This window comes from Ischnura elegans, chromosome X (assembly GCF_921293095.1).
Source record: "Ischnura elegans chromosome X, ioIscEleg1.1, whole genome shotgun sequence".
NCBI classification, from domain to species: Eukaryota; Metazoa; Arthropoda; class Insecta; order Odonata; family Coenagrionidae; genus Ischnura; species Ischnura elegans.
Genome location: NC_060259.1, coordinates 105116812 through 105131521, shown reverse-complemented (window position 1 = coordinate 105131521; position 14710 = coordinate 105116812). Strand labels below are relative to the sequence as shown.

General features: G+C 42.1%; 1 protein-coding gene across 1 annotated transcript; it reads right to left on the bottom strand.

The window, feature by feature from the left end:
- Nucleotides 1–4856: 4856 nt before the first annotated feature.
- LOC124170829 (serine/threonine-protein kinase pim-1-like) lies at nt 4857–10644 on the bottom strand. The gene is made up of 7 exons (XM_046549812.1): nt 10389–10644; nt 10109–10221; nt 9633–9680; nt 9281–9544; nt 8833–8932; nt 7341–7517; nt 4857–6749 (listed from the first exon to the last, which is right to left on the bottom strand). The coding sequence occupies exons 1-7, from the start codon at nt 10456–10458 to the stop codon at nt 6526–6528; spliced, it is 996 nt and encodes a 331-aa protein (XP_046405768.1). The 5' UTR covers nt 10459–10644; the 3' UTR covers nt 4857–6525.
- Nucleotides 10645–14710: the final 4066 nt, after the last annotated feature.

The window sequence follows — 14710 nt, the reverse complement described above, 5'->3', positions numbered from 1 at the left end:
CCGCTTGTCACATCCCTCCCGCCCATATTTCTCGCCCCTAACGCTATCTCCACAATTGCTTCTGCCGCCTTATCGCCTGGGTTGAACCCGCGCGTCCCCTATCGTCTCAGTCGGAGCCGCGGCCTTTCTTTTCCACTCCCCCATTCTATCTTTCCCACTTGACCCTTCAATTCTTCATATTTTTCGGAATTAATCAACCTCCATATCGCTGTTGAGTCTTCGCAAGTAGGCGTGGGGTAGCAGACAAGTTTTCGTACCATTATCCAAATTATCCTTTTTTACCGAGACAATGAGCCTAATCTACGCCGAAAATGATACTTATGTAAGCTAAATACTTTAGGACAAATTCAAAAGCTGTTAAGACAATGAGGGCGACTAAATCTTAAACTTTGCATTAAAATGGTATGTGACACCGTATTTATATGTATGAAGGAAAAGGTAAATAATTTGAATTTTTCATTAGTACCTTTACACACTGGTGTAAAAACACGGACCATGCATTCATCTCTGTAGACTTATATTCCTGAATGGAGTGTAATGAAACTTCTGTATGTATTTGAAGAAAGAAGGTCAATGTTTGGAGATTTTTTCGTCATTCATTTGTTTCGGGCATGAGCGTAAGTGGTAAAACTATAAAATATTCGTTGGAAATCTGTTTTCCGTACGCATCGATACTAAAATTAACAATGCTTCGTAATGACCCCGGTGTCGAAGAGGACTGATCCTAACTCAAAACACTTCACTCACCGTCTTCATGACCCATCGACGATCACCGAAACGGAAATTTAGCATTAACTTTAGTAAGTTGACAGAAGTTTTGTTCAACGATTCCTTTCCAGCCTTCAAATTTGGTAGGGTGTAAACGAGTTTATTATTTTTCGCTTGCACATTACTCTCCCCATTGCGAAACAGCTTGAGACTTTTTTACCTTATCTCTAAAATAATTTTCTGCTTTCCGCCAGGGGCGGATCCAGGATTTCTTTCTGGAGGGGCACAAGCAAGGCCGTATCCAGGATTTTGTTCTGGGGGGGGGGGGGGCACAAGGATACCTCGTAATACAAAACGAACGCAATGATAATGGGACCGTATTAAAAATCTTGCATATTTTTAAGGGTTGGGGGGGGGGGGGGCACATGCCCCCGTGTCCCCCTCCTAGATCCGCCTATGCTTTCCTTCTCACCATCACCCCTAGCACGAACAGCAACAGTGATCACGTTATTTGACGCAAGTGGGAGTCCTGACAGTAGAGGTGGCAATTGTATTATCTGGTATACTTAGCCAAAATGTTTTCCCTTAATCAATATCTCACATTTACCCTTGCTGTTCTTGGGTAAAAGGCATTCCATTGTGGCCATTTAGTAGTTAAGCCGTGTATCTTCTGAATCCTTGTCCCAGTATCCAGCCGATCATTAAAATAGAAAACACGAGAAGGATGATGAGCGAAGGAGGGTAAAACGAAACTTTTAGATATGATAAAGGCAGGCCATTCCTCACATGCTGTAGCCGTTTTACACGGGGCACGAAATTGCGCGTCATCTGATCGCATGTTTCCGTCAATCGAGTGTACATTGGCGGAAGCTATCCGGTTCCTTCATCTGTAGCGACGATTGATCGCCTGTGCGGTGCAAATGGCCTCAAAATTTGCCGGTGAGTGCTCCGACTACGGTTTTGCCTCTTAAGGTCTGGTGGTGGTCGGTCAGGTGTGGCCAATCCCGTTTGAAAGCGCGGCTGGTAAATAAACTCATTTCCACTGCATCAGCGAGCGGCGATTGCAGACACTTGACGTATTTGGAAATGTCTTAAATAAAAAGCCCCTCACCAAATTTGTGAGTGTTACTCCAACTCCACTCCATTTTCACTCATCAAATGCAAAAGTAAACGTGTGGATATGAATGATCTAGTTGGTGACGGAACTAGCTGAAGACTCATAAATACGAAACAGTAATTCGTAAAACTCTCGCGATCCATATATGACTCCCAATGATTTCCTTCTAGGATTTCATGGGAAAAACCGAGCAGGGAAAAATCTCGTCTATAATGGAAAAAAGGTAAAAAAAAATTGCAAATTTCCACGCTTTAAAGAGAGTTGAAAAAAGTGTAAAATCTGTCATTGTGTTTTCTCGATAGTTTGAAGATGCTTTTTGATGTTCAGCATAAATCATCATTGAATGGATTGCTATAACTAAAAAGCATATCCACTCATTGGTATTCTTCGTAGCTATATTACAGTTGCTGTATTCTAAATCACGTAGTATTTTACCCTTCAAATAATGAATACTTGTCAACAGGTGCTACTTTAGTTGACCCTTCTGCTGGATTTTCTCTATTTCCTATAACGCGTCATGCAAAATCCAGAATATGATTCGCTCTACGCTTTAGCGTCAAGTCTGAGAGGAATATAAAATCTAAGCCTTTTCAATCCATGATAAACCAAACGCGTTAAACTGAAGCAATATTTTATCGATCTACCTCTGAATCAAAGTTAAGTTTCCACCCTAGCATTCGTCGTTGTATTCGCCTGCCATTGTTTTATTTGCACCTTCACGAAAGCCTTCTAACGGCTGAAAGCCATTGTACGAAGGACAAAAATTTCAAGATTTTCTACGATAGTCATGGGTAACATCTTGAGAAAACCAGCGTCCAACTAAAATCAAAATGAAGGCACTGAGTTACGATAAATAAATAAAATAACTTCGAGAGCAATGTTTTCAGCGTGCGTTGTTTTAAATAGGAGATTTAACACTTAAATTTTCAAAAATTATTATCCGTTCCTCAGACTGATAGCTAAAGTGATACGTTTTCAGGGACCAAAAGATTGATCGCTCGACCAATCATTTTCTGAATCACGATCTTATTTCCACCGTCCCTTTATCCATCGCTCACTCCACCACTTTCCCTATTTACAACTGTCACCCAATCAAAACCCAAGGGTGGCGTTGCAATCGATTTTAGCGGTCGTGCGTTCTCATTAGTTGAAAGATGGCACCAGCGTTGGCTTCGACGACGGAAAAAGGGACGTGCCAAATAATGGGATTTCCATCCCTTGAGCCGTCGCGTGAAATTGTCATCTTTCAGGCATAATTGGAACCATCGCTTGGAAGGGACGGAAAAAATGTTCGCGTCATCTCCGGAGCTTAAGGAAATACCATTCTTCTCTCTCTCTCAAAATTTTGACCATTCTTGTCCCGCAGGCAAAATATGTTCATTCAAAGGTCGAGAGCCGCCTTTTCGATAACGCCCCTCGCACACATGCTAAGAGGTTCCATTGTAACACTGAACATATCGTCCGGCGAATTCCATTTCTCATGGCACTAGAAAAGCCTAACCTCGAAGCAATGTGTTGCAGCTCCGTCGGGGGGAATGTTATTTCTCGGGATGTTCCGGGTTGCCCCGGGGGCGTGGCGCGCCGCCCGCCTACTTTCACTCACCGGAGACACTTTCTAACTGGCGAGGAGAAAACAGCACGCCACGGCCGGGAAAATGTAAACAATAACATAACACCCGTTAGTCCAACGATGACGACGCCATTACTGATTAGATCATTACGCCCTACACCAGCCGAGTTTTCTCCTTTATTATTTGCCATTCAATTCACATCAACCCTTGTTTTATCATTGTTACAAATAAGGAATGTAACTCTGTTGTGCACACATTTCACGGTTATTCAATAGTGAAGAAGCATGCTGTCAAATATTTTGGAAGGTTGACGTGATTGTGCGAGGAAAAGTGGTGCAAGGTGCGAAAATGGCGATAGGCATGGGGCAGAGAAAGTGCAGGAAAGGGGTTGGAGCTTGCGCCATCAAAACAAGAGAGAAAGGGAAGACCCTTCCCGGAGACTCAAATCGCATTTTTCCTCCAATTCACCATACATCATTTATCAATATATCATTTATCTGCGCATAAAGCAGCTGGAAGTGGTTCGCCCTTTTCGAGTACTTCTGATGCGCCACATTTCAAAAATGGCACGTGTTAGCCGACTCACTCGTCACATCCTTTTCCTGCGAGTAATGGCAAACAATGTGTCATCCCCCGAGGCGCTGTTGATTCCAAGGCGGTGATTAGGGAACTTCCCTCATCACGGTGCCAAGTGTAACAACCTCTAGAGAAATATGCTTCCGTTTTGACAATTGCTTTCGGTAAAAGCCAGTCTTCGTGGGAGAAAATGTTTTTTTGAAACAGCATCCCAGAATAAGAAGAAAAAGTGTAGGAGATTAAAGCGATTTAGTATGGAGCCTGCTCAAATGTAGGACTTGAGGCAATGGAACTATACCTATCTACATTTAATTTGTTTATTCATTTATCTGTTGCACTGATACCATTCCCAAACTTGCATTGAGTAGGTGTAATATTCGTCATGATAATGATTACCTCAGAAACACACCTGATAGTTGAATCAACAGTTACCAATGAGGCGTTACGTAACCTTTATTGACTAATTTGAACGAAAAGTGCTCGAAGCCATAAATATTGTCCTCGCTTGAATTGAATAAGAAATTAAGTACCATATTACGACTCTTGTATCCAAACTTCTATAATACCAATGAATCAAAACGATATCTACCAAGAACACTGCTGAACCGCCTTACATGCAATCAAAACCACTGTGGCAACAAAGAATATTTTCGTATACGCACCCCTAACATTTTTTATCCCTGCTGGATGCATGAAGAAATTAACGAAACACATTACAGATATCAGGTCGAAATCGATGGCAGATCAAGTAATTACTCAGGTGACGCTAAAATTGAAATTGTACCCTCTCAGCTTAACGCTCTGTGGATTAGATATACACTAGGGCATTAAGTATTATGGAAACGTTTGATAAAGATGGAGGGCAGAAATAAAAACATATTTAGTAGATATAAATACGTAACGTTTAATGAGTCTTATGTGAGAATATTCTGACACATAATTATATGACTTCATCACTATACACCAGGCAGATCAACTGTATTTATATTGGAAAAACCAAACTGCAACAATTTATGCAATCTCTCACTGCAATTTTCAATTTTCATAAAAAAATACAACTCTTTCACTCCCCTAGCTGAATATTCACAGATTATGGACACCATCTATAAAGGCGAGAGATATGGGACAAACAGCCCAAAAGTACTCTTGCCATACATGAGTTGCATTGTATGTGCCCGGAAGCCGTATCTCAGGCTACCATCAACAAAAATAAGTTAAATCATAATCACAATACATTTGGAGGAACTTAAGTTATCATTCACATGAAAGGAATTACAAAGACACCATCAAAGTGGCCTAAATTGACATACAAATGGATACAACATATTCACAGCATTCCCATGTTGCGTAACGTGGTAGCAATGTGGCCATGGGGGACACAGAATTCCAGTCTTAAACATTGTGCAGTATTTGTTCCTTCACAATTTTAATATAAAATAGAAATGCACTTTAATACTCTCCAAATGAACACCAACACTTAGCTCAAATAACTTACTATCCTTTTGCTGTCCAAACCAAATCAGTCAGTATAACTCATAAATTAAGGAAAAAGTATAAAAACTTTGGAAATACACTAATTACACGCTCCTGTGCACCATAGTTGATAAATAATGCAAATATGTTAAGACTATTACCCCAGATAACCAAACTATCAACCCTGACTTGAAATTGTCCAGGGTCTAGCCGATGTACCAAAACATGAGGAGTAATAAGAAGTAAATTCTGATTAAATTATCAACACTGAGAGCATGAAATCTGAGTGAATACATAAGTTATAATCATAAAAAAAACAGCAGAGAAAAAGTTGGCATTCACCAAACACAAACATTCTTGCTATTATAGAGGCGATAGCTATTATGCAAACAGCAAAACCTCTCTGTCTAAAAGGCACTTGACCCACATAAAAACATACACAACAATGTTCCAAGTGCCACATTACGCTGCTGCTGTTCAAATTGAACATCAAATGCATAAGGAATCAACGGATTTATATAAAGATTGTATGTCATATTAGGCCCCTTGCTCCTTCAGTGAACTCGTAGGGCCACAGATACGTGTCTATGCCAAATGGTGGTCTTTCCCTTACCACCACATGCGAGTACGAACACAATATCCGCTTGAACAAAGGATAAGTCTTGGAGATCAGTCGTAGCAAAGGTGCCATCGCCCTGTGCCCAAGCAAGAACCGCCATGACACGGATGCAAAGCCTTCACTGTCCATTCACGTGATCCTCTTCCTCCAGCCCCAACAGGGCGAGGACGTCGGCGGAAGACAAGGTCCAGCCTCGTCTCCCCTTCCCCTAACGCCTCCCTGCTGCATCGGTACAAATAAATAACACTCAGTCATTCTCTCCCGCACACAAACATAACAATGCAGACACTCTTCTCACGCCCCCCCTGCCACGCGGCAGGGCCGGGCCGAGGGCTTGGCAAGGCGCCCGCGCCCCGCGAATACTGATAGCCGCTCTTCGTGATATGAGCCGTGTTCAGCGGACAGGGGGAGTCCCCCTTCCGGGCAAGTCAATGTCCATGATGAGGCGCCGCGGCGGCCCATCATACGTACGACGAGGAGGAGGAGGAGAGTGAGGAGGAGGCGGAGGAGGGGGCGGGGGAGGAGGCGGGGGAGTCTGGCAGGGGGGCGGGCATGGCCAGCGACACGGCCTCCGCCTCCTCGTCGGGCAGGGGACACGACAGCCACGAGTGACTCAGGATCTCCTCGAGCGTGGGCCTGTCCCCGGGCTGAATGGACAGGCATCTCCGGATCAGATCGCGGCACTCTGCGAGAAGAAAACGAGGGGTCATGAATGCAGTCCAACCTACATGCACCGAATATATTTCTTGGGAAATTTTTAAAATGTTACCTTAATTATTGGCTCAAGAAAGTTACTGTAATTGGCCAACTTCATATGAAAAAAATTCCACAATACGGTCATGCATCTTTAATAAAACAATGGATATATTCATTTCAAAATTTTAGTAATAAATCCAAACGATCTTTGCAGGGAAGTCTATCAAACCCTTAACTCCCAAGTGAGGGTTATGAGTAGACTATGCTGGCAGGCGTAAGATTGTGGCCCTTATTGCCTGGAACGAAATCGACCACATAGACTCCTATCCCTAATTATGCATCAATTTTCCTTTGAAAATGGCTGTGTTCCCAATCCAAACCCATAGTGAGAAAGATTGAAATTGGTTAAAATGACATGCTGAAATTCGTTTCTAGCGTACGTGGGAGGATATAGACACATATGTGATGGAACATTCTTTCAATTAGGTCAAATTTTTTGCAGCATCCATATGCTCTAGCTGCGCAAGCCAAGGGTCCAGGGGATGTGTGACTTGGGAATGCCATTAGAAAGGATCCTCACCTGCGGTTAACCTGGTGCGGAAGTAAAGCTCGGCACGGATAATCTCGTCATCCTCCTCAAAGGGAACGTCACCACACACCATTCCGTACAAGAGGACACCCAGCGACCAAACAGCCGCACTCCTCCCGTGGTACCTGCTGTACCGGATCCACTCAGGCGGAGCATATACGCGGGTTCCTGTTAAACAAGAAAATGAATCATAAGACACATGAAATTACCAATCCATCCTACTTAATCTATAGTGGAAAACGGTTGAAGAAGTGAATGACCATTGAAACGGAATGAAAAGTCTTGGTAATACGGGATGGACACACAATGTTGCAACATTTTTGCAACAAACAATTGCGGGAATCAACACGCAAAAAAATTAGAGAACTTCAACTCAAAATGAAACGGTTAGTGCACTTTCAAACTTTTTTAGATGCAGGAATAGTAGTTATTGAGGTATTAGCGGGCATACAAACTACCAAGGGACGAGCCATATTGCGTACTTCGATGTATGCTCCCATAATAACATCGATGAGTAGGACCTACTCCAACCCCAGGCAACAAGCAAATACATCGCATTCCATGGATTTGTGAGGTAGGCCAGACTACTACGCGAGAATATTATTGATTTGCAAGCCCGCGGCATGACGAAAATGGAATGCAAGGAACGTGAACTTCGAGACTCATTCCCCCACCGGCCAACATTGCCATGAAGACAGACCATAGATATAGATAGACATAACACGGAGAGTTAAACTAAGGCCAAACAAAAGTTTTAGAATGACTACATCGAAAAAGCCTATTACTCTAGAGGACCGATGCAATATGGTAGGAATTAAATCTACTCTCTGCTCATCAGATGTGTCTTCCCTAAACAAAGAACCCCTACATCAATTAATCCTGAAATATTACCCATTAGCAACTTAAAGTATGAACCTCACCTAATTGTATACTATCACGAAATAAAAAATATCTATATGTATAATAAAAATTATTCATTAGAAAAACATGAAAAATATCACACATTGATTAAACCGAAATTAACAACCCCGTAATTATGTATCGCAGACGACTGAATGGAGTGCATTTACCCCTCAAAAAGGACGTGGGAGAAAAATATCGCGAAGATTATGCGATAAATAGGAAACGCGTGGCGTGAGGGATGAAGCAGGGCCCGAAGATCGATCGGAAGTGGCAAGAGAGAGAGAGGTCTTGACTGGCCGCCGCATGAGGGGTGAAACTGGGGTGGGAAAGAGGGGCGCCAGGAGGCGCGTCTCGGAAAACGGGTCACGGAGGCCTCATGTCTGACATCCTCCCCTCGGCTGCCGGGCTCCCCGATCAATAATACCCGCCCGCGTCTAGCCGTCTCGCCTCACTCTTCCTAGACCCCCACAGGACCCCCCGGCTCAAATGTTGTCACAATCGGAGCGAACTATGTAGGACAACACCTAGAGTCCCGCCCCGATGAGCTCGCGACAAAACATGGGCGCGAAAACAAACTCACCGTCGAAGTCTGTGTAGAGGCTGTCCCTCAGGAAGGCTGCGGAGCCGAAGTCGATCAGCTTGAGGGAACTGGTCTTTAAATCCACCAAAATATTTTCATCCTGAAAGATAACGAAGTACATGAGTCCATGCTGAACGTTGAAAACGACAAAAATTCCAAAACTAAATTCTAACACTTTCTAGCTAAGGTAAAGATAAAGTCACTGGATTCATCAGGAAAAGGCGGAAGACCATTCACGTATTTCCTCCACCTTTATCGTGAAAACGATGTGACTAACAATTACAATTGGTAGTAAATAGAGTTATGGTAAGCAAAGCACTCTCTGCAATTCCAAATGTTAACATTTCTCGATGACCGCGCGTGTCAAACTTGAGTAATTTCACGCGCGGTTTACACTGAGGAATTGCTGAATAGTAAAATAACTCCTTATAATGGGAGATATATTTACCTTAATATCTCTATGGATGACACCAGCCTTATGACATGACATAACAGTCTCCACAACTTGTTTGAAGAAGGCGCGGGCAACGCTCTCTTTCAATGTCCCCTTCTCCGTGATAAAATCAAACAGATCTTTGACAGGTTCAGGCCTCTCCATAACAATAATACAGGAGTTCTGACGCTCGTAGTAGTCCAACAGCTTGATAACTCCAGGAATGTGGGCCACTTTCCTTAACAGGTACACCTCCATGGGCACACGCTGGTTCCCGACCTTAAGAATGAAGAAATTCCGTGAATCACCATCCCGACAAAGAATGGAAAGATCAAAGCATTGCATAAGTATGAGAAAGCCTACTTACCACTGTCCAGTCCACTATTTTACTCTTGTTAACCTGCTTGATTGCGACCTACAGAAGAAAGAATAACAAACGTCAGAGATAAGTATAGGGAAAAAATTACAAATAACATAGAGCCAACGTTGATAGCAACAAAACACGGAGCTAATGAGAGTGACAGCGTGACAAAGAATTTGCAATAAAAATAGATAAATGTATGGAACGCACAACTGAGTGAATACACCAGTCCTACGAAAAATATAAAATGCGAGGCCGGCGTTATGAATCTAAAGCAAAATGAATGAAAAGCTAGGAATCGGAACACCTATTTCCCCACACCAGACTAGCAGGCTACATCAAATACAGACAAAAAACGGGGTAATTATTGGTCACAGGCTCGAGTACCGACTAATTAGAAAGCTTTTCTCCGATTATTCTCCCCAAAAATCAAAAGACTGAGCAAGCACACAAGGTAGAAAAGGACATCGAGCAAAACTTACCGAAAGGCCATCTCTTTGCCGGATACCAGCGTACACAATGCCGAAGCCCCCTTTACCGAGGACGTTGCCCACGCGATACACACGCTCAAACGGCTCACGATGCTGGGACATAGCTGGAATGAGGAACAACATCATAAGAAAATGTTTCTCGAACCACTTACTTTCAATGGTAATCCAATTTTTCTTGCCGAACTCCTCACTAGATATATCGCACAGCATATAGTAAGCACTGTCACACAATAAGAGCCGACTAATTCATCGGCACATCCGTTAAACTCACCTAGCCGCTCTTTCTCCTGATGGAAATCGGAACTTAAGTTCATGTTGCTTGGAACCTTTCTCGCTAACATTGTAACAGGACCAAAACAGCACTGAGTAAACACAACAGCCGCTTCTCTCAGAGAATTCCCATGTATAAACCTCTGAAAATTTTAAAATACTTCACAGAGAACTTTAACAACAAGCCACCGGGAAAAACAGGTCACTGACGCACTCGACTCTAAACACGACGACCAGTAGGATCGTACTACGGGCGACTCACTCGTGCACCTCATATATAAACGCGCCACACACCGCTCCCCCTCCCCCTCACTCAGACGTTGTATTCCTCCGCTTGGCGGGTTAACCCCGCGTAGGACAGCTGACAATTATAAGGTATACAAGAACTACTTTTTGAAAGACAATGACTTGCATCGATAGAAAATAAAACATATTTATAACAACAATATTAAATATAAATGCAGGGTCATTAACAATTAATGATTAAACGCGAAATAACGAATGGACTATTTTCATGAGTGGCGGATGCGGATTCCTTCGGTTCGGTTTTCCTGGTGTAGTGGATTCGTTGGAATACGTCACGGGTTCTGGTATGAAAATCATTTCAGCGGTAGCGCTCCCCTGCGACATCTCTTGAGCACTTTGGCAACTCAGCATCGCGGGGTTTTCGAAAGTCTATGCAGCGTCTCCTCTTTTAAATAAAGCAAAAATGCGACTCTAAAATCTATACGGCATTCAAAGTGTTGCTATTAAAATATTACCAGTTTATGGTGGGTAAGGATGCTCATAATAGTAAAAGGTAAAATATGCTTGAATAATAATAAAATGTATTTAAAAAATTAGTTTCATCATGCGAGTCTCGGCTTTCGGGCGTTCCTCCGCGTTGAGTTGTCCGTAGGTGACGACAGTTTCTTCAGACATCCTGCTGGCGTCTTCTGACCTGAAGACGCCAACAGGATGGTCAGAGAAACTGTCGTCACCTATGGACGACTCAACGCGGAGGAACCCCCAAAGGCCAAGACTCACATGGAGAATTTGCAGTAATTATTGAATGTTCACCCGAAGAAGGTATAAACCATTTTACATTGCAGTTACAAGATGCTGCAGCTCGATTCTAATAATGTCATATGGCCGTCACAAACGGATATTGTCAATTATTGACGGCTACGACGCTGGAGCGATTCTGAAGCTTTTTAGTGACGACACTCTGACTACATCTACATGATACCCTTTGAGCCACCTCTGGGGTGTTTGGCAGGGGGTGATAAATCACCAGCATGCAGCATGCAATTGGACTCCCACATGCACACCACACGGTCCAAATTACGTCACGCATACTAACAAATTATACTACCACATGCTGTTAGAAATAATAATAACATTCAGAAACGTACATTAAGTTATACATAAGTTAGTAGGCTACACTACAAGTCATCTAATGTATTTGTGAGTTCCAGCGCTGCCGTTATAATCTCTTATTGATCGTGGAAAAAAAGACATTCTGAATCTGTCTGTTCTGCAGTCTATCTCTCTTATTTTATTTATACTAACTGATCTGCCGCAGTATGTTGGCGCACGTAAGATATGGTAAATTTCGTTCGAAAAGACACTGCTCTTGAATTTATCTAAAATGTTTATTATATTTTTTCAACTCACGGTCTGACAGAGATTCCCATTCGAGTTTATCTAAGAGGTCGATTACACTTACAAGACTGTCGTAACGACTTTTCACGTACCTGGAAGCTCCTCTCTGCACGCGTTCTACCTTTGTTATTAAGCCTTTTTCGTGAGGGTCCAAAACACTGGCAGCGTATTCTAAATGGGGTCTATGAGGGAGAAGTAGCTAATTTCTCTCACTTTGTCGTCGGTGAAAGTATTAACGGCCAAGAGGGCCCGTGGTAGCTTCGTCGCGGCAATGCGCTAAAAATGTTTCAGTATGAATTAACGTTATGATTGTTTATTATTAGTATTGTATACGTTAATTATGATGATAGCTTTTTTATGTTGTCCCTTCCCATAGATAAAATGTATTATAAATAAACAAAAGAAATGCATAAAGTTAAACTTACATCCGCGTAATTTGAATTAATGATTTATGTGCCGATTATACCTTCACGTCGATTGCGATTGAATTTGGTGATAAATTAAACCTTGCGTAAATTCTATCGCGTCAATGAGACCCGGTGAAAGCTAAATCGCGGTAGTGCACCTCGGTTTTTAACGATGAATTTCTGCCATCAATGCGAGGTTGTAGTGCTTCATGAATGTATTATTATCAATGACAGTGACAAAAGAAAATGTATCGCACTTCACCGTTAAGTGCTATAATTTGCTATCTTATTTATGTGTTAATACACCGAGGCATATGTTTTTGGAAATACACGTCAATCAAGGAGACTTTCCGTGAGTGATGTCAAGAACAAAGATGAAAGATTTTTTTTTTAAATTGGACACTAAGGTGGGAATACGTTTGACGGGTTTTGTCCATATATGGCCGGGTTCGAGAGGAAAAAATCATTATAATAATTAGAAATACGGACACGTCGAATTTAGCTTAAAAAAATTTCACCATTACATTCAATGTCGATTTAGCCTAGTGGTAGCGTACCGCTTTCTGTAGGAGCTGACCAAATTGAACTACTTCCCACCCTTTATGCAAGAAAATATTCCTTAAATAAATCAAATAAAGATTAAAAACTGTCAAAATATTGGTATAAAATTTTCAAGACACATTGTTAAGTACTCTTTGACCACTTAAATGGAAAGAAAAGCTCCATTTTGTAAAAATATATTTAAAACTTATTCATTTCGAAATGCACACATTTTCATTCATAATAATACAATTCTGACACGTTTTTGATTGAGACGAAGTTGTCTATCACACAAAGCTATCAGTACTATTTGACGGGCTAGAAGTAGCATTGCTTTGAAATTCACTATTAAGGTTAATGGATGTTATATCACTCGTTCAGCATCGTAATATTTTTTGGGATGGCCGAAGTGGTCAAATATTTGCATGCATTTTTAACTCTATTTAATTACGAAACAAAAAGACCGATGCACTTGCCTCCGAACGTTTTTGGGTGCAGAGTGAGAGTGGCGAAAGTGAGCTGTTGGAATGCGGCGGATGGGGAAGGAATTACCAAAGCGCTCTACCAGTTTATTTCTCCTTTCTGAAGTATATTTTCCTCGTAAGCTATTCTATTCGTTATTTTTCCATCCAACACAACTTCCTTACTCTCCAATTGACCCAAATATTGGTTTTAGTTCAACACGGCATTGCAATATCTCCCCTCATTTTATCTTTCCGCGTCGCCTTTCGTTGTTACAACAAAATATTCAATCTGAATATTTCCCTTCGGTTAAACTAGCACATTATAAATTTCTAATTAGTTCAGTTACACTACTATGTTCATCGTAATAATTAAAAAAAAATCTTGCTGCTTGTCTTTGTATTCTATCTTTATCGCGGCAACACTAACCACCAGCGTACCTACTATCATGGAGTAAGAATAGAATATTCTTACTCTATGGTACTATTTATTATAGTGATGGCAATACCTTTGAGCCCACGTGCTCGAGTCGTCATCAGGTGAAAAAAAATTACCAAGATAGATCGTAAAAAGTTAAGGCCTTCGGAGAGTCAGGGAAATTATGGTGATTTGGAAATTATGGTCATAAGTGTAAATCGGAAATTTCGCACTCCCAAATGCACCTCCTCTACGTAATCACCCCCCCCCCCCCCCCCCCCCCCCGATTTTCAGCCCTGGAGGAAGTCGAGAGAATGAGACGGGATTAACAGGTGACGTCAGACTTCCCGAGGCCCTGTCCGTGAAAGTACAGGACTTACGTGGTTGGTTGCGAGTAACTCGAGATGTGAGCACCAAAATACTTGCGGGAAAATTAGGGTTTTTCTGTCGCCAAGTTTCCATCAGGATCGGCAGCAGACGCGTCTCTACGAGCCTATCGCCTCAAAGCCAGTTTACGACGAAATATACTAGATTCTGACCCTGGGCCATTTTCAACATCGTGGTAAAACCGTTTTCATACCCACGCGTACGTTCATGAACACAATTGGTAATTCGATGTATGCGTAGTTTTTCTTGTATGCGATGACTTTGTGGTGCATGTAGATTTGGGTGTAAATATTGCCGTGGGCAAATATTGAATGGTGTATGCTCAGTGAGAGTGCCACGTAATTGTAAGTCCCATCGAGATAACTCTATGTAGCTTGGTGCATGCTGGGGAGAAATACTCACCCCATGCCAAACACCCTAGAGGTGGCTCCCTGTGCTTCATGCACATGCATTATAAAGTTGTGAT